The 25604-nt window shown below is 45.6% G+C and overlaps 2 protein-coding genes across 13 annotated transcripts in view; one reads left to right on the top strand and one right to left on the bottom strand.

The window, feature by feature from the left end:
* Nucleotides 1-22756, bottom strand: part of SLC24A1 (solute carrier family 24 member 1) — a 41480-nt gene extending 18724 nt beyond the window's left edge. For 3 of the 6 annotated variants that reach the window (XM_032251010.1, XM_032251013.1, XM_032251014.1), the window contains exons 1-2: nt 14924-15113; nt 10779-12789 (exon numbers count right to left, since the gene is read on the bottom strand). In XM_032251010.1, the coding sequence (XP_032106901.1) occupies nt 10779-12659 (1881 nt within the window). In that variant the 5' untranslated portion in view covers nt 12660-12789; nt 14924-15113. Of the gene's footprint in view, nt 1-10778; nt 12790-13407; nt 13449-14923; nt 15120-22385 lie in introns of those variants that run through there. The other 3 variants (XM_032251012.1, XM_032251011.1, XM_032251015.1) reach the window with 3 other exon arrangements.
* A 940-nt stretch (nt 22757-23696) lies between these two features.
* INTS14 (integrator complex subunit 14) overlaps nt 23697-25604 on the top strand; it is a 39060-nt gene continuing 37152 nt past the window's right edge. For 2 of the 7 annotated variants that reach the window (XM_032250994.1, XM_032250998.1), the window contains exon 1: nt 23701-24115. The gene's annotated coding sequence lies outside the window, so the exon portion shown is untranslated. Of the gene's footprint in view, nt 24116-24806; nt 25226-25604 lie in introns of those variants that run through there. The other 5 variants (XM_032250995.1, XM_032250992.1, XM_032250993.1 and 2 more) reach the window with 4 other exon arrangements.

Raw genomic sequence — 25604 nt, 5'->3', positions numbered from 1 at the left:
GCATAATCTTGGCTCTGGGTTCAACCGATTCTCCTGCCTCAGCCTCCTGAGTAGCTGGGACTACAGGTGTGCATCACCATGCCCAGCTAATTTTTGTATTTTTAGTAGAGACAAGGTTTCACCGTGTTGGCCAGGATAGTCTTGATCTGCTGACCTCATGATCTGCCCACCTCGGGCTCCCAAAGTGCTGGGATTACAGGTGTGAGCCACCTCGCCTGGCCAAGAGTTCTCTTTAGAGGCAAAGAACTGTAAGGGTCCAGTCTACACTCTGGGGTGGATGGTTCTGAACACCAAGAGGCAGGAGAGACTGGTCTTTGCCCCATGTGACTGCACACGCTCCATGGTGCACATCCCTAATGGTTTCTCGGCCATTCAGATTTATTAAAGCCAAAATACCTTTCTAAGGATTCATTGTTCATTGCTAATTTCAGTATGCACTTCTAGCTTTCTGAAGCCTTTCACTTCCATTTTATTATTCAATATGACCAACTCTGTGAAATAGACAACACTCATATTATTGTAGCTATTTTGACAGATGAGAAAACTGAGATGCCGAATGTTTCCATCACTTACGCATACTCACAAAGATGATGACAGAACTGTCTTCTTTTTTCTCTCTTTTTTTTTCTTTTTGTTTACAACCCTGATCTACCTCCATTCAGAGCTTTTTTTTTTTTTTTTTTTTGGTGGGTGGAGGTGCTTTTGATTTGGTTTTACTAAATCCCATTTATTTTTCCAAGCATAAATAAGGAAATGCATTCAAATCTATATTCCCTAGTGGCTCTATTTTCAAATTATTGACGTTTCAGGCAAATGAACATGAATGTTTGTCCACATTTGGATGTGGCTGATGTGATTTATGAGTAACAGCACTGGTAAGTAGGTGCTTTGTAAACATGCCCTTTTCACAAACGCATTTGCCTCTCACATCACAACCTCCCTACTCTTTCTTCAGCCTAGTCACCCCCACCTTGTCCTTACAACAATTACCGAGAGGCTGAAGTAATAGGGCAGGATGTCTTCATGCCTCTTGCTGAGGATGGGCAATGGGATCCTTTGCAATTGTTTACAGGAACTTCAGGTGGCAAACTGTGGTACCCCTGGCAGGCTTGTCCTCCTGACCTCCATTTGCTATTTCCCACGGATACAGCAATTCCTCTTCTCAACCATCCATAACACATTTTCTGAACCACACATTAGTCTGTTATTTTTTTAAACATTCATTCAACCAATATTCACTGAATCCCTGGTCTGAGCCCTGCTTTCACCCAGCTTCTCTCAGGTAGGGCACACTTCACTTTAGCCTTTCACTGAATACAGTATTGCACCCCAATCCACTCCATTTGTCTATCCTGGAAACCCAGAAGTCTACCCAAATTCCTCCCTCTTCCTCACAGCCCACACCCAATAAGCTGTCAGACCTTGTTGCTGACAATTCTTACATTTCGTCTTGTCTCTGCACTCTCCTGTCTACAGTCCTGCACAGACTCCCGACTTCTAATCTGTTCCTCTTCTGGTACGTTCACCACCCCTCCAGCAGAGTGAGTTTCTGAGCAAAGCACATCATGACCCTCGCTGACACACTGGAGCCCCACTGTCACCCAGTGGCAGTCCAAATTCCCCAACTTAGCACAGCTGCCTGCTTACTTGCAGTCCAGTATTGTCCAATAGAAATATAATGTAACCCGGCCGGGCGCGGTGGCTCAAGCCTGTAATCCCAGCACTTTGGGAGGCCGAGGCGGGTGGATCACGAGGTCAAGAGATCGAGACCATCCTGGTCAACATGGTGAAACCCCGTCTCTACTAAAAATACAAAAAATTAGCTGGGCATGGTGGTGCGTGCCTGTAATCCCAGCTACTCAGGAGGCTGAGACAGGAGAATTGCCTGAACCCAGGAGGCGGAGGTTGCGGTGAGCCGAGATCGCGCCATTGCACTCCAGCCTGGGTAACATGAGTGAAACTCCATCTCAAAAAAAAAAAAAAAAGTAACCCATATATTTAATTTTAATTTTTTAGTAGCCACATTTTTTAAAAGAGTGAAATTAGTTTAGTTTTTTTTTTTTTTTTGGGACGGAGTCTCACTCTGTCACCGAGGCTGGAGTGCAATGGCACAATCTTGGCTCTCTGCAACCTCCGCCTCCCAGGTTCAAGCAATTCTCCTGCTTCAGTCTCCTGAGTAGCTGAGATTACAGGTGCATGCCACCATATCCGGCTAATTTCTGTATTTTTAGTAGAGATGGGGTTTCACCATATTGGTCAGGCTGGTCTCAAACTCCTGATCTCAGGTGATCCACCCACCTCAGCTTCCCAAAATGCTGGGATTACAGGAGTGAGCCACCGCACCCAGCCGTGAAATTAATTTTAATAATACACTTTATTTAACCCAACATGCCTGAAATATAATTTCAACATGTAATTAATATTACAAATATTGGGGTGTTTTACATCTTCAGACTAAACCTTTGAAACTGGTATATATGTTAAACTCATAGCACATCTCAGATTGGACTAGCCACATTTCCAGGGCTCAACAACGGTATGCAGCTGGTGGCTGCAGTCTCTTCTCGCTCTCTCATTTCTCTGGTTTTTGCACATGTCTATGAGATGCCCTACCCCTTGTATAGTCAGTGAATTCCTGCTTGTCCTTCAAGATTCAGTTAAGGATCCCCTCCCCTAGGAAGCCTTTCCTGACCCTCTGGTCTGTTGAGATGTCTGCTCTCTGCAGTACTAAATCCCTCAGCATTTACCTCTACCATTACACATGACAGTGGAACTACTGCTTTACTTATCTGTCTTCCCCACTGAGAAGGATTTACCATGGAGATGATGAAGCTTAAGCTTCAGGGCTCATCACTCTCCTACACAAATCCCATCCAAGGCTTGCACCTAATTTTGTAGCAACAGTTTTAGATTCTTTCTCTAAATGAGTATCAGGCTCCACAAAACCTAGATCACCTCCACCTCCTCCATTAGGCTAAGCTCCTTGAGAGCTGAAACTGCTTTATTTATCACCAGATGCCAGGCCTATCACAGGTTTCATACAAAGATGTTCAATGAATGTTTGCTGAATGAATGTTGGAGTTCTTGAGGGATTACTCCCAGACTATCTTTCAGAGTAGCATCAGCCAGTCCTTGATTTTAATTATCATATATTCATTGGCGATTCACAATTTTCTGTTTCCAGGCCAGACTTTCTTTCTGGGCTTCAGACTCATTTGTGCCACTGCCTCCCAGATATACCTACTTAGAAGTGGTCTAAGCACCCAAACTCACTATTCCAAAGTGGGAACTCTTGAGTCTCCCTAAACCTATTCTTCTTTCTCAGTGGATGGCACTACCATCCATGCCACTGCTCAATCCAAAAAGCTCAGCAGCATCCTTGACTTTCCTGATTCTCTCACCCTCCATATCCACTTCACACCAAGTCCAGATGATTCTGTCTTAAAACATTCACAAATATATATATATATATATAAACAGCCCACAACAGCCTCCTAACTGGATTCCCTGCTCCAATCTTGCACACCTACAATTCATTCTCTACTCAGCGGCTACTCATTACTTCATTTGCCCGTTGAGCTTAAAATAAAATCCAAACTCTGTGTCTGATGCATAGGGCCCTGCATGGAGTATCAGGTTGGTGCACAAGTAATCATGGTTTTTGCCATTTAAAAGCAAAAGTAGCCGGACGCAGTGGCTCACGCCTGTAATCCCAGCTCTTTGGGAGGCTGAGGTGGGTGGATCACCTGAGATCAGGAGTTCGAGACCAGCCTGGCCAACATGGTAAAACCCTGTCTCTACTAATAATACAAAAAATTAGCTGGGCATGGTGGTAGGCACCTGTAATATCAGCTACCCAGGAGGCTGAGGCATGAGAATCGCTTGAACCCAGGAGGCAGAGGTTGCAGAGAGCTGAGATCGTGCCATTGCGCTCCAGCCTGGGCGACAAGAGCAAGACTCTGTCTTGCCAGGCACGGTGGTTCACGCCTGTAATCCTTACACTTTGGGAGGCTGAAGCGGGTGAATCACTTGAGGTCAGGGGTTTGAGACCAGCCTGGCCAACGTGGAGAAACCCTGTCTCTACTAAAAATACAAAAATTAGCTGGGTGTGGTGGAGGGTGCCTGTAATCACAGCTACTTGGGAGGCTGAGGCAGGAGAATCACTTGAACCCAGGAGGCAGAGGTTGTAGTGAGCTGAAATTGTGCCACGATACTTCAGCCTGAGCAACAGAGTAAGACTCTGTCTCAAAAAAAAAAAAAAAATGAGCATTTTACCTTTTTAAATGAAAGTTGCCAAGTAATAAAAAAAAAAAAAGAGCAAAACTCCGTCTTTTTAAAAAAAAGGGCAAAAACTGTGATTACTTTTGTACCAGCCTAATGCTCCCACCCTCTTCTCCAGTGGTATTCTGTACCCCCTCCCTATTACTCACTAACCACACCAGCCTCCATTCTTTCCTCTAATATGCCAAGCTCTCTTTCCCGCTCTGAGCTTTTGCAAATGCTGTTCCATCTTCCAGGAATTCTTGTCACAGACCATGGGGTGATTTCCTTTCTCATTCTGCAGATGTCTACTTGAAATTCTCCTCCAAGAGACCAACTCTCCCTCACTAACGGGGGCCCGCTATGATTTACAATCACTCTCTATCATATGCCGTTTATTTCCTTTACAGCACTTACCATACTCTGAGATTAACATCTTATTTATTATACTTGTTTATCATCCATAGGTCCACTCCCCAAAACTAAAACAAAAATCTGTTGGTTGTATATTTCCAATTAATTCAGGTGGCAGAGCATTTAGAAATTTTGTTCTTTGTGGAACACCATGAATATCTAATTTCATATTGAATCCCATCATATGCACTAGAAGGAAATATTACTGGGTTGTATGAATGCAAGTAAAATCTCAACTACAAGCTTAGACATATTCATGAAAACAACAAGCTGTTACCTAGACATGATCAGATGTTTGAGTTTTTCTGTTAATATTTGTTTCTTATGCATCCATTTTGTCATCCGTTAGCACCCACTAGCAGGTGAACGTTGAAACCTCGTTTTTTTGTTTTTTTTTTTTTAACTATTGTGGTTAGGTTTTTGTTTTGTTTTGTTTGAGACAGAGATTTGCCCTGTTGCCCAGGCTGGAGTGCAGTGGTGCGATCTCTGCTCACTGCAACCTTTGCCTCCTGGATTCAAGCAATTCTCCTGCCTCTGCCTCCCAAGGAGATGCAATTACAGGTGCATGCCACCCAGCCCAGCGAATTTTTGTATTTTTAGTAGAAATGGGGCTTCACCAACCAGGCACAGTGGCTCACGCCTGTACTCCCAGCACTTTGGAAGGCCCAGGAGGGCAGATCACGAGGTCAGGAGTTCAAGACCAGTCTGGCCAACATTTAGTAGACACTGGTGAAACCCTGTCTCTACTAAAAATACAAAAATTAGCCAGGCATTGTAGCCCATGCCTGTAATCCAAGCTACTCAGGAGGCTGAGACAGGAGAATTGTTGGAACCCGGGAGGCAGAGGTTGCAGTGAGCTGAGGTTGTACCACTGCATTCCAGCCTGGGCAACAGAGCAAGACTCCATCTGAAAAAAAAAAAAAAAGAAAGAAAAGAAATGGGGTTTCACCATATTGGCCAGACTGGTCTTGAACTCCTGGCCTCAAGTAATCCCCCGCCTCAGCCTCCCAAAGTGCTGGGATTACAGGCATGAGCCACTGTACCTGACCAAAAGCTTAAGAAAATTTTATGAAGAGAAACCTTAAAATTGAGCATTGTACTCTTACCATCTTTTCCTGACAATTAGAGGGAAGCTGATTATTATTCAAAGAGTTGAAGAAGGGAACACCTTAGCCCAGGCTAGGATGGGTCCTTTGGGAGCACAGTGAGTTCTCTAGAGCCTAGTGGGCAGGACCCACAGAGGCAGAAGGGGCCTCAGTGGCTGTTTCCTGTGCACAGCCCCTTGCTTCCAAAGCAGGCAGCTAGCTCTACAGGTCACTGACAGGAGCCCTTAGGCTAAATGCCAACCCTGACAAGAAAGGGGAGGACCAGACCCTAAAGAGGCACCAGGTTTGACTGTTTGAGGCCTTGTTGATTGGTTTAATTTTAAAAAATCCTGCCAGGGAGCAGGTGTGGAAATCCTGCCAGGGACCAGGTGTGGTGGTTCACACCTGTAATCCCAACACTTTGGGAGGTCAAAGTGGAAGGACTGCTTGAGGCTAGGAGTTTGAGACCAGCCTGAGTAACACAGTAAGACACACCCCCAGCCTTCCCCCACCTCCCCTTACCTTCTCTACAAAAAGTTTTTAAAATTAGCTGGGTGTGTTGGCATGCACGTGTAGTCCTAGCTACTCAGGAGGCTGGGGAGAACGACTGCTTGAGTCTGGGAGGTCAAGGCTGTAGTGAATCACGCTTGCACCACTGCACTCCAGCCTGGGCAACAGACCAAGACCTTGTCTCAAAAATAAATCAATTAAAAAGTCCCTCCAGGATGAAAATAGTCCCCAGTGCATTTAGGAGGGAATGGTGGACTTTTCCCCAGGAGTATTCTAGAGGGAAGAGTGTGGGTATGGAGCATCCAAAGGAGCCCCAACTAGGCTCTTTCTCTGCTTTGCACCGCTTTTCGCCATTGGCTTTCCACAAGACTGTCTTGCTAATCATGCACCTCGTGCAGATAGCTGGTGCTTCCTGGCTAATCTAGTCAAGTATAAAGAACAGCCCCTGCTGTCCTTCAAATACCAATAAGGCTTTTCAGCCAGCCTAGCGCCTCCACTTTGCTGTCTGTTGGCTTTCTGTGACTGCATGGTCAAGGCAGGTCAGAGATCTATCATTTTTGGCCAGAACAAATACATTTAAGAGGTTTGAAACCAAGTATACTTGAAAACTAAGTTTCAGAGAGAGAGCTAAGTTAGACTGTGTTGATAACTATGCAAACATTTCCCATTTCCTTACTGGGGCCATAAAAGGCATCCTCGAACCAATATATGCCAATCTGACAGTGCTGTCCAAAATAGTTTTAGTTGTGATTTTTTTTCAGCCAGTGTCAAAAGTGAGACTCTAAAATAATTACTATATGTCTATGTCCAATACTAAGTCCTTTATTTTTTTTCTGGGAATATTCTTAAGTAAATTCTGACTAGAATCACTACTAAAACACTTTTATCCTTATTCTAGATACTCAGGGCAGAATAAAAAAGTGAAAAATCCTCCAGCTCAGAAACTCAACAGCCATCAGGTGGGTGAATATCTAGTAAGAAAATTGTTCTCTGCTGATTCTGTCCCCAAGCTGTTCAGGCAGGAGAACACCTGCAAGCATGTTGCTCTTAGTAAAATATCACGTGGCCATTCCAATTAGTTTATTATCTGTAGCTGCTTTCACACTACAAGGACAGAGTTCAGTAGCTGTGACAGAGACTATATGGCCCACAAATCCTAAAATATTTACTGTCTGACCCTTTACGGAAAAACTTTGCCAACTTCTGCATAGCTCATCCATTCACTTTACAGATGAGCAACCCAAGGCCTGTTAGAAAAGCAAAGTGTCTTTATAGCACTTTGCACAGGGTTCACTTCACTGGAGTTAATTTTCTCTAGGCTTGTCCCTACTGGATACAATCTTTTTATTTCCCACACAGCCTTCCATTTAACTTAATAATAATGGTTTGTTGTATTGCACTGTCTTGCCCGGGGTAACGGGAATAGTCAGCAGTGGAACCTGGCTTAAAACCCAGATACTGTGATTCATAATCAATGGCAAGGATCGCCAAGTAGCTGTGTAACTTTGGCTGAGTTAATTGTCCTTTCTGAGCCTCAGTGTCCTCATCTGCAAGATGAAGGTAATCCATTTCTTGTAAGGTTTTATGAGAAATTGTTAAGACAATGTATGTGTGGAATAGGCTCTCCTTAAGCGTGGATTCTCACCCCGACTCCTTTGTCTCACTAAACTGGAGTTCTGGAACTTTTAGGGTTTCCTGAGGAAACTGAACTAAACACTTAAGGAACTTCTTCTCAGAACAAGACACTGGGCTTGGCCCTTTAGGAGATACAAAAATTATGTCCCCATTTAGTGGCAGTGATAAGACTGATGTGACCAGACTGATGATCTGGTTAAAGGGAAATAAGGTGTCTTTGAAGGGGTAATGACATTTAAAAAATGCCAATGGGGCCAGGTGTGGTGGTTCATGCCTAACTTCAGCACTTGGGAAGCTGAGGCGGGAGGATCACTTAAGACCAGGAGTTTGAGACCAGTCTGGGCAACATGGTGAGGCCCTCCCACAAAATATTAAAAATTAGCTGGGCGTGGTGGCACATGCCTATAGTCTCAGCTACTAGGGAGGCTGAGGTGGAGATTGCTTGAGCCCAGGAGTTTTAGGCTGCAGTGAGCTATGAGTGCACCAGTGCACTGCAGCCTGGGCAACAGAACAAGGCCCTGTCTCTTTTTTTGTTTCGTTTTGTTTTGAGACCCTGTCTCTTAAAAAAAAAACGCCATACCGGATCTATTTCAACAAATAAGAACAAAGCATCAGTGTGCTCACTGGTTGGCAAGAAACTGCTACTAAAGCCCTTGATTCTCTTTTGAAATCATGATTATGCTTCATTTGTCCGGTAAGCTTTGCTTTGATGATCTAGCTCAGATCAAATGGAAAGTTCAGAGTTTGTAGAGTCTAAATAAAAGCAGAATTACTATGAGGGACTGCGAAGCAAGTCAGAGGCACTTTGGAAACTGCTGGCCTGCTGTACACCAAAGTATTAGGCGCCTTCTTCAGAGGAGAATACCAGGACTTCATGGCCATCCCTGAGAACTTAGCAAGACCTGCCCTAAGAACTGCATTAGGAGGGAGGTTCCTGTTTCCTCGTATTAAATTATGTAATGCTCTAAGCCTCTCTTTCTTTTTTAAGCCTTTGGCTTCATGATGGATAGTCTGGTGGGAAATAGCACTGAATGAGGAGTTAGGAGACTGGGTTCCCATTCCAGTTCTAATATCTGCTGGCTTTATGACCCTGGGAAGGATATTCCTCCTTTTTGGACCATCTGCAAATGACACAATAGGAGCTCAGTTGACCAGATCAGACAAATAACCATTGTGCTGGGTCCTGACAGAACTGAACTCACTTAGATGCAGGACATTATCATACAATGTTAGAGTTAGACAGCACCTTTCAGTGATTAGTTGGACTCTGCCATTTCTCCTAGAGAGGGCAAAGGACCTGTCTATGGTGACATAATTCACTAGAGGCAGAATCAGATTAGAACCTAGGTTTCCTGGCTCTCTGTTCTATGCTTTGGCCAGAACAACAATGTTATCTAAAAAATCCAAAGGAAATGCATTTAATCTCCCTTGCCTCATGTATCTCGCAGACACGTTGCTGAGTTTGGTCTCTATCCTGCTCACTCATCAAAACTGCTCTGGATTAGGTAGCTAAGTCCATCAACTCCATGTAAAATTCTGCTCACACCAGCAGCTTCTCTGAGACCTGGAATAGGCAGGCTGTGAGCCAACCCTTACCCAAACTCATGCTTTAGGAGGAGGAGAGAAGTGGGGTCTGTGCTCCCTATGGTACCCTCACTTTAGAGTCTCAAGGAACAAAAAACTGGGAATGATCCAAGTGTGGCGGTATGTGCCTGTAGTCCCAGTCACTCCCAACCCAAAAAAAAAACAAAAAATTGGCCGGGCGCGGTGGCTCAAGCCTGTAATCCCAGCACTTTGGGAGGCCGAGACGGGTGGATCACGAGGTCAAAAGATCGAGACCATCCTGGTCAACATGGTGAAACCCCGTCTCTACCAAAAATACAAAAAATTAGCTGGGCATGGTGGTGCGTGCCTGTAATCCCAGCTACTCAGGAGGCTGAGGCAGGAGAATTGCCTGAACCCAGGAGGCGGAGGTTGCGGTGAGCCGAGATCACGCCATTGCATTCCAGCCTGGGTAACATGAGTGAAACGCCGTATCAAAAAAAAAAAAAAAAAAAAAAAAAAATTTGGGAATGAATTTTCAGAGATCACTTCTGCAGTTAATAATCTTCCAGGTTATTGAATCATCCAATTAATTTAATAGGAAGGCCCCTCAAGCAGGCAGAGAAGTTCTTGGATAGGAACTTATGAGTCGGGAAAAAGCCCCAGGATTGGTGCTCCTGGTGTCCGGTATCCAGTAAGCACAGAGAGATGGCTCTGCCCCTAGGGCTAGCTTGCCAGTGCATGAGTAGAGCTCCCAACCTCTCTGATATTTTCCAACACAAAACAAAAATTTAAAAGTCTCCTTCTTCTCAGACCCCATCCCAGCCATCAGCCGCTCCAAGTCTGGAATGTGAACTAACAGGGTTAAATGAAAATGAGGGTGCTAGCTAAACCTGAACGCCATGCACATGGAAGAGATTATCATTTTTCCCTGCCTGGCATCTTCTTGGACATTCTCCAAAGCCCAACTCAAATGTCATTTCCAAACACCTGGTCACACCAACCTGAGTTCAAATCTTGGCTGTACTGCCTATTTGCTGTGTGACCTTGAACATGTGGTTTAACTTCTTTAGGCTTCGGTTTCTTCTCCTGCAAATGGGGATCATAATATAACCAGTTTATAGGGTGATTAGTGTTGAGCCAATGTCATGCTTACAAAGGCCCTAGCATAGTGCCTGGCAGAGAATAGGTACTTTATAAATGTTGAATAAATAGTAAAGGAACCAGAGCATTCACCTCTTGAGGTCTGATCCAATACCTCTTCACTCCCTGGCTTCGCCAAATCCTTTCATCTCAAAGAGGTTAGAGAAGCCTGAGCCAATTTGTCCTTACCTTGCTGAGGTTTCCTAAGGCCGTGACCTTGGCCGCTGACCTCCTGCTGAGCTGCTCCTTCACCCAGACCTCAATTTGCTTGTTCCACTTCATGGTGAACACATAGAAGGCATAGGCCAGCAGCAGCAACAGGCTCTCCCACCAAGCAATGAGGCTGTCCAGGAAGAAGAGGATGAGCATTATCAGGTCAAGGATGTAGAAGGAGACATCACGGAATAAGGGCCACCAGGTGAGGTGGAGGATCTCTCGGGAGAAGAGGGAACAAGTGCCAATGACAAAGAGAATGTTGAACACAGCAGAGCCCACAATGGTACCGATGCCCACGTTGCTGTGGGAAATGAAGACACCGATGAGGGACGTGAAGAGCTCGGGGGCAGAGCCTCCAGCAGCCATGAATGTGGCGCCTGCCACATCCTCGGAGATCTGCAGCTTGTCTGTGATGACACCCAGGGCTGGAACGAAGTACTCGTCACAAACAATGGCCAAGGCCACAAACACATACATCATGCCGAAAATGTGCAGGACCACCCAGCCCTGCCGCCGCTCCTCCACACTGAACAAATCTGGGGGATACTCTCCCTTGGGGTGGAGGTCTGGCAAGCTAGAAGGCAGCACTGAAGGACTGGGACTGAGCTCCTCTGGGAGCTGGGCCGTTGTGAGGCTTGGGGAGAGAGTGGTGGGCATGGCTGGGGTTGGCTTCACAACCACACAGTGATGGACCTGCGTGGTCAGCTTTTCCCTGACCATGGGGGTTGCTGAGGTACTGGGTGCTGTGGAAGGTTTCTTTGCCAACCTCCAGATTGTGGCTGGGGCTGTTTTGATGGCTGATACACTGGTCCTGGATGAGGGATTCCTAACACTCCGGGCAGCAGTGGAGGCTTTGGTTTCTGCTGGACTGCTGCCTGCCATGGTGCTTATTGTCACCTGCCCCTCAGAGGTGGCTGGGGTATGCGCCAGCACTGTTCCCTGAGTCATCAGGTTGTTCTTTCCCACTAACCCCCAGGGATGGGTTGAGCTGTTATTTTCCATTCTTCTGGGGGGAGTCAGGTTGTTTTTTTCCACGACGTTCCTTGGAGAAGTCAAAACATTTGTTTCTACCTCATGTGTCAGATAAGGTGGGGTGCTATGAACCATTCCCTTGAGAGTGGTTGGGGTGGTTTCCTCCATTCTCTTAAGAGAGTTGGTTTCCAGTATTTTATAGGTTGCCATAATGTCACTGTCCTTCACTGTTGTCCTGGGGGTGATCACATGGCTTGTGTCCATTGTTATGAATGTGGATGGAGCATAAGTGCCTACTCTTCTACCATGTGGAGAAGGAGTGTACTTCACCTTTTCACTGACTTGAGTTGGGCTGTAGCTCTTCATTTCTCCCCTGGATTTCGGGGTATATTTTTTTACTATTTGTCTGCTTGAAGTTGGTGTGTAGTAAGTCAGTGTTCTACTGAATGTTGGGGTGTTTTCCTTCCTTCTTTCTGTACCTGCTGCTGTTGGGCTGTAGATATTCTTGGTTGTTGAGATCATCTCGGCTGTTCTTTTAGGCATATTGGGGATGTTATCCACTGTTATGCTCAGAGTGGCTTCATCACTGCCCACTGAGGCTTGAGGTACCAGCATCTCGCCCCCCATTTCAGAGCTAGGTTTTGGAGGGTCGCTGCTCACCATCATCATCTCTTCACTGGGGAGGTCCCGGCTGGCCAGTTTTACAGGCTGATGAGAAGAGACTGCTGCCCACAATGAGGAAAGGCCCCGGGGTCTCCTAAGGTGCTGATAGGTAGAACCAATGATCAATATTCCCAGTAGGAAGAGGAGGCGACTCCAATGAAGCCGCTTTGTCCGGAGTAACCGCCTCTCTTGAGGCCCCATCCTGATCAATTTCCTCATAGTGGCCAGTTATATCTGGTTACAGAAGGCCTCTCATTCTGTCCATGAAAAGATGGAGGCTACTCTGAGATTCAGGTTGGTGATCAAAGAAGATTTCTCCATAAAGCCCAACCGGGGGGTATCCACAAACCTAGATGGGGAAAAAAAAGAGATTATTTACCACTAAGAGAAGATCTGAGATACATAATACCCTCATATGAAAAAAAGTGGTAACAGAAGCTCCAGGGACACAAAACTGTCATGTATTGGGTCTCTGCTAAAGTAAACTACTCCTGCCCCCTGCTCCAGGGGAAAATGCCTGCTCTTAAGAGAAAGAGTACCTAGGGGTCCCATGTACTATGTAGGCATGATGGCAGCCCAGGTTCCTGAGCTGGGGCTTGGGTGCTCTGTGGAGTCTACCAAGTCCTCCCTGAGCCCTTAGCAAAAGGTCTGCCAGTACTCTTCAAGTCCGAGCCTAAGATGCTGGGAGCTCAGTCATCCACAGTTGGTGCTAGGCCACAGCTCTCACCTCACCAAAGGCAGGAAGGAGATAGGGAGATACGGTTTTAAGCTATAGACAAAAAGACGTAGCAGTGGAGGGCACTGCCAGGGACATTAAGGCTCCATGTATTTTTTTGGACTGACTCAAAACAATTCCACCATCCAGAGTGGACAAGGCTTAAAAGTTAATGTTATAGAGCTTCCCAAAGAATGTGGCATGGTGGGAGGATCCTGGGGAATGGAGTAGACTCCCTGTTCTGCTGCTTACCAGCTGTGTCATCCTGGACAGGCTGAGCCTTGGTGCCTCATCTGTGAAATGGGCATAACATATATATTAGTTATGCAAAGGTAATCTCTGGAAGGACATCTAGGGAAGGGAAACTGAGGATCAAAGGTCAGAAGGCAACTTATTTTCACTGTATATTCTGTTAGTTTGATCTTTGTATCATGAGCATGTTATAATTTTTTTTGAGATGGAGTCTCACTCTGTAGCCCAGGCTGGAGTGCAGTGGCATGATCTCGGCTCACTGCAGCCTCTGCCTCCTGGGTCCCGGTTCAAGCAATTCTCCTGCCTCAGCCTCCCGAGTAGCTGGGATTACAGGCACACACCACCATATCCAGCTAATTGTTTATCTTTAGTAGAGATGGGGTTTCACCACGTTGGCCATGCTTGTCTTGAACTCCTGACCTTATGATCTACCCACCTCAGCCTCCCAAAGTGCTGGGATTATAGGCATGAGCCACTTCGCTCGGCCTATAATATTTTCAATTAAATTAGAATGTTAATAATAACAGTGTCACAGGAATGTTGAGACAGTAAAAACATATGGAAGGCATTGAATAGGTCAGGCATGGTGGCTCACTCCTGGAATCCAATCCCAGCACTTTGGGAGGCTGAGGTGGGCAGATCACCAGAGGTCAGGAGTTCAAGACCAGCCTGGCCAACATGGTGAAACCCCATCTCTACTAAAAATACAAAAGTTGGCCAGGTGTGTTGGTGAATGCCTGTAATCCCAGCTACTCGGGAGGCTGAGACAGAATTGCTTGCACCTGGCAGGCGGAGGTTGCAGTGAATCAAGACTGTGCCAGTGCACTCCAGCCTGGGTGACAGAGCAAGACTCTGTCTCAAAGAAAAAATAGAAAAGCACTGAACAGAAAGGCTAGTTTTATACAAGAATGAAGGAGGGAAGAACATGGAAGGCCCTCAAAGAATCCTTTTATAAAGAAGGGCATTAAGACCCAGCCCAAGTAAGTATTTATTAAATTTCTAATTAATGTTCACAAATTACTACAAAACAAAAACTGGAAATGATTGGTTTTGCATATGATATATTAGCAGTGAGCTGAGTAACTCATGGAATCTATCTGGTACAACTCCTCTTCTGAGGTATGAACACACTGAGGTCCAGAGAGGAGATATGACTTGCTTAATATTATACAGCTAGTGAGTAGCTGAGCAGATGCACCTCCTAACACCCCTTTCTTTCTTCCATGCCACACTAACTGGAGATGCAAATATAATTGTCTTAAAAAGCAGGAGAGGGACAAGCAAAAGGAGAAGTAAGAATAAGTGAACTTCCTTCTCTGTCCCTGATTTCTGTAATTTTCTTTCCACTATCTCCCTGCAGCCCCCTGATCCTTGCCATGAACTCAATACTTTATAGCAAGTCCACTCGTATCCCCATCAGAAATTTCAGAGGGTCTCTCTCTTTCTGATCCTGTGTTACGTAACAGAGCTGAGCAGGCACTCCAGCTGATCCCTCCTACCTAATTACATCATTTACCTTCAGACCTCGACATCTGGGTATCTTCTCAGCTCTGGAAATTTGTCAGAATCCAAGACCTCAAAGAGTGGGTCTGAAGCTGGACAGCAGGGAACACAACATTCTGTGCCCCCAGCTCTCCTACGGAATCCTAATTCAAGGCAGGGTCGGGTGTGAAGGGCAGCTCAGGGGAAGAATATCCGATCGTGGCTAATACCACCTCCTCTAAGCAGCTTATCAGGGCATTGCACAAGTTCTGGGTCCCAGTGCGTCTGACCAAGCCTGAGAGAGTGGGCCTTCCACCAGGGACACAGACGGGCTTGCTCTGAGCCCCCAAAGTCAATGGAGGAACCTAGGAGATTTCTCAAACCTGTTTCTAAGCTATGAGAATGAGAGGTGGTCTAGGGTTTCCGTGCTTAAATGTTGAAAAGCTTTGGAAAGATTCAGAAGGCTCTCCGAGGAAACCAAGGGAAAGTGCCTGGGGCTTAAGAGATCAGAAGGCCTCAGTTAGCACTTGGCTGGACTTGCTACTGTGTGATTCTAATGTAATCTAAAAGTAAATGTGGGGATAATAATAACTGTCCTACCTATCTGTAAGGTGAATGTGAGAATCAAAATAAAAAACAAAGATTATAGTGAAAACACCAGGCAAACTTTAAAGCATTTCATACATGAAATCTATTTTATTAGACCTAAAGGAAATGCTTGGTCTAGAGGGCACTAATGGATCTCTGCAGAGCAGGCTGGGACATCCCATGATACCTGAGGAGTTGGCACCCTGAGCTCCCTACGCCTCCAGCCCATGACTTGAAGCTGATCAAAGTAGAGTGGGGTAAGGTAGTGGGGATCTCGTGAGCCTAACCATGCATGTGGAAGCCATTTCAATCGTCAGCTAACTCAGCCTGATAGTTACTGACTGCCCCTTTCTCCTTTCCCTCTTTCCACCAAGAGTATCTGGGTGCATGATGCTTTGGGTTACTTTCATCTGAAATAGCAGGTAATCCCTCACAGCCTCACCTCTGCCCTGGTTCACATTAAGTGGCCTGGGACAGAAAGATCACCAGCTCCCTCTGCTGAAGCCCACAGGAGTGCCCACCCACTGTGGAAGAGCTGACTTCATCTCTGGGTATGTTGGGGTCACTCTGGATGTTGGAAGCCTGGGGCCGGGGCCTGAGGTCTGCAAGTTATAAGTCCTTGCCTTTATGCTGCTGTGGGCAGAACCAAATTTAGTTCCTTCTCTTTTCATTGCCACTGTGTAGCATAGTCTCAATCTGGCCCAGAAGGATGAAAAAAGGAACATAATTCACAAAGTAGAATTATGAGTGGATCTTTTCTTCTGAAATAACTCCTCTATTTTTACAATGTTATTTACTCAATATAAAAAATTCAGGAGAGAAGGAAATCCTCAGAAAAGTGATTCCTTTCTCTCAGATGTTCATAAATGTTGTCAAGGAGTTCTTCCTGGTGTCTAACCTAAATCCTACCTGCTGGGGGTAAACCCAGTTTCTTCTGTCTTATTATCAAGGAATTCTGGCACATTTTGAAATTCAGCAGGCTGTAGTAAATTTGGCTGCTCAACCAAGAAGGGAAGCATCCTCTGTACTAGCCATGTGAGTGTGGACAAGTTATTTAACTTCTCAGTGGCTATAAATCTCTCATCCTGTAAAATGAGGATGATAATGACATCACCCGGTTGATAGGGTTGTTGTGGGGATTAATTTATAAACATATTAACAGTGCTGTGTACTATTGTTGTTGTTCTGCTTTTAGATATTATAGTCAGATTGTGATAGAGGGGTCAGCAGGTCTCCATACATTTCACTGTTACAACACTCTACTGTGTATTTATTTGTGCAATCACCTTGATTAATGTGTACAACTCTTACTAGGGGGTGAACTCCAAGAAGACAGGGAGCTTGCCTGTTTTATTCACCACTGAATCCCCAGAGCCCAGAACAGTGCCTGGCACACAATAAATGTATAAATAAATAAATGTATTTGTTGACAGGCTGAAAAAGTATAACCCAGTGAGGAAGATACTCAGAGATGGGGCCTCTGAACTACACATGGATGGAGTGGGGAATGCCCACTCAAAAGGCTCATGATCTTTTGAGAGCAAATGGCTGGAGAATGGCCAGCACCACTGAGAAGGGGAAGCTGATCTGCTTTGCTCTACAGAACTGCCTCATTTTATACCCTCTCCTGGACCAGGATGGAAGAACAGATGGGGCAGATCTGGCTGTGACCCTCACAATAAAATAAAGGGGTGAGGAATGCAGATATTAGAGGTTTGGCAAGACAGCAAGGAGGCCTCTCCTTGCCCTCCAGAGCTCTAGGCCTTTCCTATGTTTTATTAAAACAGAAAGAGGGAATGAGACTTTTCATCTGACTTGGAGGGTTTGTGGCTAAGGCTGGCTTATTTCTGGGCCTATATCAGGAGTTGAAACTAACTCTACAGTTGTACAGTGGAAAGTATAAACGATTTGAAAGGGTTGCAAATTTTCTTTCTTTCTTTTTTTTTTAATCGGGCAAAAAGCAAGCATTGATGGGTTGCAAATTTTAATATCTTTAGGTCCTGGGTAGATAAAAATAAGTTACATCAATGGTTTTCTGAGTAATTGGGGAGTGCTGGGAGCTATGTCTGGACAGATAATAAATGACCCACCGATAGGCACTCCAATGTCAAACAATTAAAAATATTAAGGAGCAAACAAATGAGTCTAAGGGCTCAATTTAACCTATAGGTACTGCTTTGCAACCTCTAATAAAGTAACAAGCCTGACAAGGAGCAAGCCTGAGGTCTCTCTTCCTCAGATTCCTCATTTATGAAACCAGGAAAGACAAGCTTCCTCATGGAACTACTGTTAGAGTAACAGCTAGAGAATCTGTGGAGGAGTACTTTGTTCTGTCCAACCTGTACAATGTCACGGCCTAAGACCTTCTGTTTATATTGTTTTATTTGTGCATATTATATTGTTTATAGGATTAAAAGTGGCTGTACAGTTGTAACTGGTGGAAAACAGCAAAATAAGTCCCCAAACATCCTATTACACATCTTTCCAAGCCAGTGGCTAGAACCATATCTGAGACAGGGAGATGTGGTCTCAGACATGGTTCTAGCCATACCTTGTTTGTTTGTTACACTGAGTGCAGCTCAGAGACAGGATTTCATTCTTACAGTAAAGTGCCCTTCTGGAGGTGCCAGAGGCCTAGAGAAAACGTCAGAGAGGTTATTTCAGAGGACTTCAGTGCGGTGAAGCAGGAAACCACACAGCCCCAGCACGATTCACAAGCCCCCGACTAAGTAAGAGAAACGGCCCACTAAGTAAAACTCCCGTGTTAAATCTGACTTTACAAAGGAATGATGATTCAGGCACAGCAAGATACCTTTTTTTTCTATAAGCTGACAAAGAGTAAGAAATTTAAATAACATCCAGTGCCAAGGAAGATCCCAGTGAGGATGTATAAATCGTGTAGAGCAGCCCAAGTGACCTTGTTAAACTGTAAATCAGATCATGTCCCTCCTATATGCCAGAATTTCCAGTGGCTTCCCACCTCAGTTAGAGAAAAAGCCCCTATATTAGTCTACCAGGCCCTTTTTAGCTTTGTTGTAGTAGCAAAAACTGAAATCTAAATGTCAACAGAAAACTTATTACATAAATTATAATGGCACATCTTTACAACAGACAATTATATACAATAGTTAGAAGGAATGGAGCTCATGCCCAAGATATATTAATAAAACAATACTAATAAAACCAAGATGCAGAATAGTACATATAACATTGTTGCATTAGTAGATAGTATTATACATGCTATATTATATATATATACATATACATATATACATACATATGGACGGCAATTTTGCAAAGCGTATGTAAGAATGGCTGTACTTCTGTCACTAACAGATATAGAACAAACAAACAACAACTCTGATATTTCACTTCTCCAGCCCAGTGACTAGAATCATACTTGAGGCAGGGAGGTATGTATGGTTGCTTCTAGGAAAGCAAATGCTTATTTTTCACTTTATCTACTATTTCAAAACTTTGAATTTTGCCTGATGCAGTGGTGCACTCCTGTAATTCCAGCACTTTGGCAGGCTGAGAAGGGAGGATTGTTGAGACCAGGAGTTCAAGACCATCCTGGGCAACATAGCAAGACTCTGTCTCTAGTAAAAATAAATAAGTAAATAAAAATAAATTAAAATAAACTTTGAATTTTTCTCCACAGACACAAATTACTTTTTTTTTTTTTTAATTTGAGACAGGGTCTTGCTCTGTCACCCAGGCTGGAGTGTAGTGGCGCAATCTCGGCTCACTGCAACCTCCGCCTCCCAGGTTCAAGTGATTCTCATGCCTCAGCCTCCTGAGCAGCTGAGACTACAGGTGCCCACCACGACACCTGGCTAATTTTTGTGTATTTAGTAGAGGCGGGGTTTCACCATGTTGGTCAGGCTTGTCTCAAACTCCTGACCTCAAGTGATCCGCCCACCTCCGCCTCCCAAAGCACTAGGATTATAGGCATGAGCCACCGTGCCTGGCCTCCAGGCCTCACAAATACTTTTATAATTTTTTAAAAGCTAGTTTTATTTGGCTTTCTCTTCTTTTTCATTTAAAGACGCCACCAAGATTTTAAGAAGGTAAGTGGTTAGCCTGGCAAGATAAGTCAGCGCTCAGATCATGAGGCGCCTGTAAAAATTTAGACTTTATACCATTTCATTTGTTTGTTTGTTTTTAGAGATAAGATCTTGCTCTGTTGCCCAGATTGGAGTGCAGTGACACAATCATAGCTCACTGCAGCCTTGAAATCTTGGGCTCAAACAATCCTCCTGCCTCAGCCTCCTGAGTAGCTAGGATTACAGGTGCACACCACCACACCTGACTAATTTTAATTTTTGTAGAGACCAAGTCTTGTTGTGTTGCTCAGGCTGGTCTCAAATACCTGAGCTCAAGCGATTCTCTTGCCTCAGCCTCCTAAAGTGTTGGGAGCCATCATACTAGGCCTTAAACTAGCACTTTTCAGAGGGAAGAGTGTATGGAATAAAAAAGTTCCTTCCTACTGTCTTAGAGAAATCTAGTGTCTACCAAGTTTTCTCTGCTTTCCCCTTTGACTTTTTTTTCCAATAACCTCTCTTACTACCCTCCTGTCTTTTTTCCATAAATACACATCCACCATTACATGCCAGACCCTAGGGGATCCAGCGGTGGATAAAGCTCACCCTATTTTCAGAGCAGAGGCAAAGTTAATTGGAATGGAAATGTGTAAAAGCTTTCCTTTGTTCAGTGAGTCTTTCATTATTTAAAATAGAGAGAAGCTTTGTTGTTTTCTCAAATGCTCTGGAAAAAACCAAAAGAGGATTGAGAGCAATTTTAAAAGGAGAAGGAACACAGTTTTCCAAATACATTGCAAGGGAAAAGAGACATGAGGGAGAAAACTATGGATTAAAAGAGACTTTCTGAGACATATCAACAGATTTCAATTTCTGGATCTTACTTGGATCCTGATTCAAACAACCAAAGTGTAAAAAAGTAAAACTTACGATATTTATGACACAACTGAATATTTGAAAGCTGCTTAGATATTTGATGATATTAGGGATTGTTAATTATGTTAAATTTGATAATGGTATTGTAATTATTATATTTTTAAGTTCTCTTAAAGATACAGAGATATTCATGGATAAAATGTTATGCTATCTGGGATCTCCATCAAAAGAATATGTTGGGGAGAAGTCAGTAGGTGTATACATAAAATGAGATAAGGATTGCACTGAGAGCAGAAACTGGGTGAAGGGCACATGGGGATTTATTATCCTAATCCCCATATCTTTGTCTATGTTTGAAAATTTCCATAATAAATTTTTTTTCAGAAGAGGGAAGGGTCATATTTATGATATTTTTTGACTTCTGCTTTGGTGAAAATAGTGAAATGGGGAGGGGAAATGATGAGAAGAAGGGGCTGGAACTTGGAAGTATGATTTGGGAGTGAGCAGTCTCCAGACTAGGGGGGCAGGAAGGGAAATGCAGGGCAAAGGACATCCTGGGAGTGTGAGAAGGTAGGGAAGAATGGAAAAGAGAAGTAGGCCCACTGCTTTTCCCACCTCTCTCGGCCTTTTCTTCACTTACTCATTCCTTACCCCTTATCTTTGTAGATGAAAAATCATCTTGGTGGCCGGGCATAGTGGCTCACACCAGTAATCCAAGCACTTTGGAGGCCAAGGCGGGCGGATCACCTGAGGTCGGGAGTTCAAGACCAGCCTGACCAACATGGTGAAACACCGTCTTTATAAAAAAAATAAAAGAAAAATATTAAAAAATAAAAGAAAAATCATCTTGGGGCCAGTTGATTTGGCACTCTGGGAATCCAAAGGAGGAGATCCCTTGAACTCAGGAGTTTGAAACCAGTCTGGGAACAAAGAACCCCATCTCTACAAAAAATTAAAAAATTAGCCAGGCATAGTGGCACATGTCTGTAGTCCCAGCTACTCAGGAGGTTGATGTTGCGGGGGGATTGCTTAAACTCAGGAAGGTGAGGCTACAATAAGCCATGACCATGCCACTGCACTACAGCCTTGGGGACAGAGACCTTGTCGCCCCCCCCCAAAAAAAATCACCAACTTATCAACAAAGATTCTCAAACACAAAGTCATGAAATTCTATTTCCATTTCACTTGGCAAGTCCTAGGAATCTGCATTTTCAACACATGCTCTAGGAGATTTAGATATCTAGACTTCCCTTTGAGCCTCAGTACCTAGCCCCTGTGAGAGGCGTGGTTTTTCTGTCATTAACCTTCACTCCGTCAGACTGGGGACCCAACACTGCCTTTCAAAGCCTTTGTGACAGCAGTCCACTGTTTCAAGGCAGGAAAGAATAAAGGGGGTGAGAGATTATGCAAAGCCAACTGTTTATTGATTTCCTTTAACGTGTGTGTGGAAACATGCAAATGCTGAGGGTCACTTGAGTTGGGAAAAGAAATTCATCAGCCAGCTATGGCTTGAAAGACATCCCCTTTAAGACCTTCTGACCTTGTGATGATGTTCTCTGATGTTATATTCACTGAACAACCTTCTGATTTGTAATGGGATTCCACTACAAATTTTTTAAGGAGGTTAAAAAAAAAAACACACACACACTAGTTGCCCTAAGTAACACAGTCCTCCTGGTAGTTCTGCCTTTTATCATCAATTTAATATATTGATTTTTTGCTTTCCAAGTCTCCCGAAAGCCTGTTATTCAGAAGAACTAGGTCACCAGATTTGATCATCCATCAGCAAACTAATAAACTTTAGGGTTGGGTAAAGTAATAAATCAAACTACAACTGAGCCAGAATTACCAGGAGGACAGTAACCCTATGGCTAAGTCATTGTCACATTAGGGGTAACTACACTTGCTCATCCACACATTCTTGGCCACATCCCTCCAAATAGGGAAAGATTATAAATTATGACCAAGTTATCAGGCTGCAACCTTACTTACCTGGAGCCCAATGCCTGTTCAAGCATAACTAGGTCTTGACATGGTGAGGTCAGCCAGGTTGGGGAAAGAAGTTTTGAAGCAAACAGGGCAGTGTGCAGAGCCCTAAAGCTGGCAGGGATATTCCCAGGGACAGGAAAAAAACAACAAGCAATTGGACCCACACTCTTCCACAGAACAAGCTGTGAGAAATCAAATAAACTTGTCTGTTCAGTTCAAAGTATCCACCTTCCTTGTCCCATCTTCTAATCTCGCCCCATCCCACCAGCTAAAAGAAAAAGGCAAAGCCTTCTAGAGACCTTTCTGTACTCACTTTGTAACCTGTGTGGTTTCACATTGTTCTTTGAACCATAGCTACACAGGGGCCGGCTGGCATTCCCTGGCTCCCTCATGGTTAGAAAAATAGTCACCTCTTGCCCTCTTAAGGACCTCACTGAGGCACGGGCTACAATGGAGACAGCAGGTGGCCAGAGTGGCAGGCAAGAACCCATGCTGCCTTACAGGGAAATCTGAGCACACACGCCGTGTCCAGGGTGAGGAGAACCAAGGCCTTCTGCTTTCTTCGAAGAGGGGATGGGGGAAAAAGTGACCATTTGGGCTGAGGAGACGAAGAGGCCAAGTCTTGACGTAAACTGGGCTCAGGTCGGCTAAGAAAAATATACAAAGCACACCTCAGCCAGGAATGACAGTTTCGCGTCTTTTTTCCCTCCGGGATTCTCGTACCTCAGCCTCCCGAGTAGCTGGGATTACAGGCGCCCGCCATCATGCCCGACCAAGCTGTGTGTTTTAGTAGTGAGTGGGGTTTCGCCATGTTGCCCAGGTTGGTCTCAAACTCCTGACCTGAAGTAATCCTCCCGCCTTGGCCTCCCAAAGTGCTGGAATTACAGGCACGAGCCACCGTGCTGGCCAGGAATTGTAGTTTAAAAAGAGTAGGAAGAGGATTCTGCCAAGCGGTTCAGAGGACAGGAGAGAGGGGCTGAAGAGTGACAGGCAGAAAGCAGGAAGCCTTGGGCTGTCCCCGACGGGGCCGGGGAGGAGGGGACATTAGTGTGACGGGGTCGTAGAGCCCCCGGGCCAGGCGAGGGCCACGGGTCAGTGGGGCGGGAAGGGTTGGGAAGAGCCCGAGAACGCGGAGAGACGGGAGCCCAGAAGCAGCCAGGACGCAGCGAAGTCGGGGTTTGTGGAACGACACGGGCGGCAGCGGACTGGACACGGCGAGGAGACGCCGCGCCCCGTAGCGTCCGTCCGCGTCGAGCCAGAGCCCCGCCTGGGCGAACCGGAAGCTCGCCAACGGCCGCCCGGAAGCTCGCCAACGGCCGCCCCGCCCAGCGCGGAGCGCCGGCGCCGGGTTCCCTTCTGTCGCGCGGCCCTGTAGTTCCGGCTGTTGGCGCACGGGCGGAAAGTTTATGCCGACGGCCTGCGTCCGGCGATGGGCGCGGGGTGAGTGGGGAGGCCGAAGGCCCGGGGCTGCCGCTCGCTGCCTGTTGGGGTTACAGGTGCAGGGGTTGGGGGAAGAACAACCCAGGGCCAGCGCCTGGCCTTCGCGCCACCTTGGAGCCGCGCGCGCTGACTCAGGCCCCCGTGCCCAGGCGCTGCTTCCGGCTGCCTCGCTCTGAGGCGCGCGCCCCGAGCCCCGCGTAACCCGCACCGTTTCGCCTTCTGCCAAGTCCCCCTCCGCCCGGTCTTTCCGTGAACGACTTCCGGATCTCATATTTTCTTGACTGATTCTTAAGGTAAAAATACGTCTCCCCGTTGAGATTTCCAGTCTGCACGTCGAGCGATGAAGTTGTACCTGAGACCTGGGGAGGGGCTCGGCGGGCTGACGGGAAACCCGAAGCGCAGGTGGGGCCCTGGGAAGTTGAGGCGCAGTCCGGCTTTGAGAGCAGACTGCTGGGAATCGGTTCTTCACGAACGAGCTGGTGATCACCTTCGGCGAAAAATGATAAACGTGTAGCTGATGGACAGTGGGCATGCGGGCCACGTAGCTGATCTGGAGAAGGGAGAGCCCTGCTTGTTCAAACAGTACACATGGGAGGGGGTTGGGTGTGGGAGACTGGGGGGCTCAGAATCCACGCGAGTGAGGAATACATGGTGTTCTCACAAAATCGCTAGACTGCGGTGGGCAGGGATTTTTATTTGTACTCATTTTTTTTTTTTTTTTTTTTTGAGGCAGAGTCTCTCACTGTCACCTAGGCTGGAGTGCAGTGGCACAATCTCAGCTCCCTGCAACCTCCGCCTGCCAGGTTCCAGCAGTTCTGTCTCAGCCTCCGAAGTAGCTGGAAAAAGCACTTTCGGCCTGCAGGCGCACGCCACCACGTCTGGCTAATTTTTGTATTTTTAGTAGAGATGGGGTTTCACCATGCTCGTCAGGCTGGTCTCGAACTCTTAACCTCAGGTGATGCGCCCACCTTGGCCTCCCAAAGCGCTGGGAATACAGGCATGAGCCACCGTGCCCAGCCTTTTTTTTTTTTTTTCCCCCAGTCAAGCCTAGATTGCTTGAGTGAACCATCCTTCAGGAACTTTCAGCTGCCTCTTTTACTCCAACCTGAGTACTAAACTGATTTCCTATGACTTTGTAACGGTTAAGGAGGTGCGTTTGGGACCAGACACAAAATGCATCAGTTGGGAGAAAGAGCCAGCTCCAGGGGTGTCTTCAGAGAAGGCAAGACTGCCAGCTGTCATCTCTCAGCAGCAGATTTCACGGCCGAAAGTGCTTTTTCTTATTTGTGCTGTGTAAACTTATTTCTCCCATTCTCCTAAGAGGTGAGGGCAGTGCTCCTCATGATCCTCATTGTAGAAAGGCCTCCCTGCATGAATGGGACTGCCACAGGAGCTGGGCAGAGGTGAGCGAGTCCCCCATATTGCTGCCTGAATGAGAAGAGGAAATGTGTTTCTGGTGTCCAGAGTTAACATTTAAAATGTATTTTGCTAAATAATATATGGCATATCTGGTGATTTAGGGGTAGTTCATTAATTATTATCAAATTGTTGGGCACCTACTATGTGCCAGTTACTGTGATAAGTTTTGAGGAGATATCATGCCAAAATCTGGCCTGATTCCTGCCCTTAGAGAGCTTTTATGTCATGGTCTAATGTAGAGTAGTTGAACCAATATTGTGCAGGACCTTACTTTTTTTTTTTTTTTTTTTTTTTGGAGGGGGTTTTCTCTTTTTTCCCCCGGGGGGGGGGCAAGGGGCGATCTCGTCGCCCCGCAACCCCCTC

Source organism: Sapajus apella, unplaced genomic scaffold, assembly GCF_009761245.1.
Source record: "Sapajus apella isolate SASKATOON/1434 unplaced genomic scaffold, GSC_monkey_1.0 scaffold74, whole genome shotgun sequence".
NCBI classification, from domain to species: domain Eukaryota; kingdom Metazoa; phylum Chordata; class Mammalia; order Primates; family Cebidae; genus Sapajus; species Sapajus apella.
The sequence above is the reverse complement of the archived record's forward strand: the minus strand, read 5'-3'. Positions and strand labels throughout refer to the sequence as shown.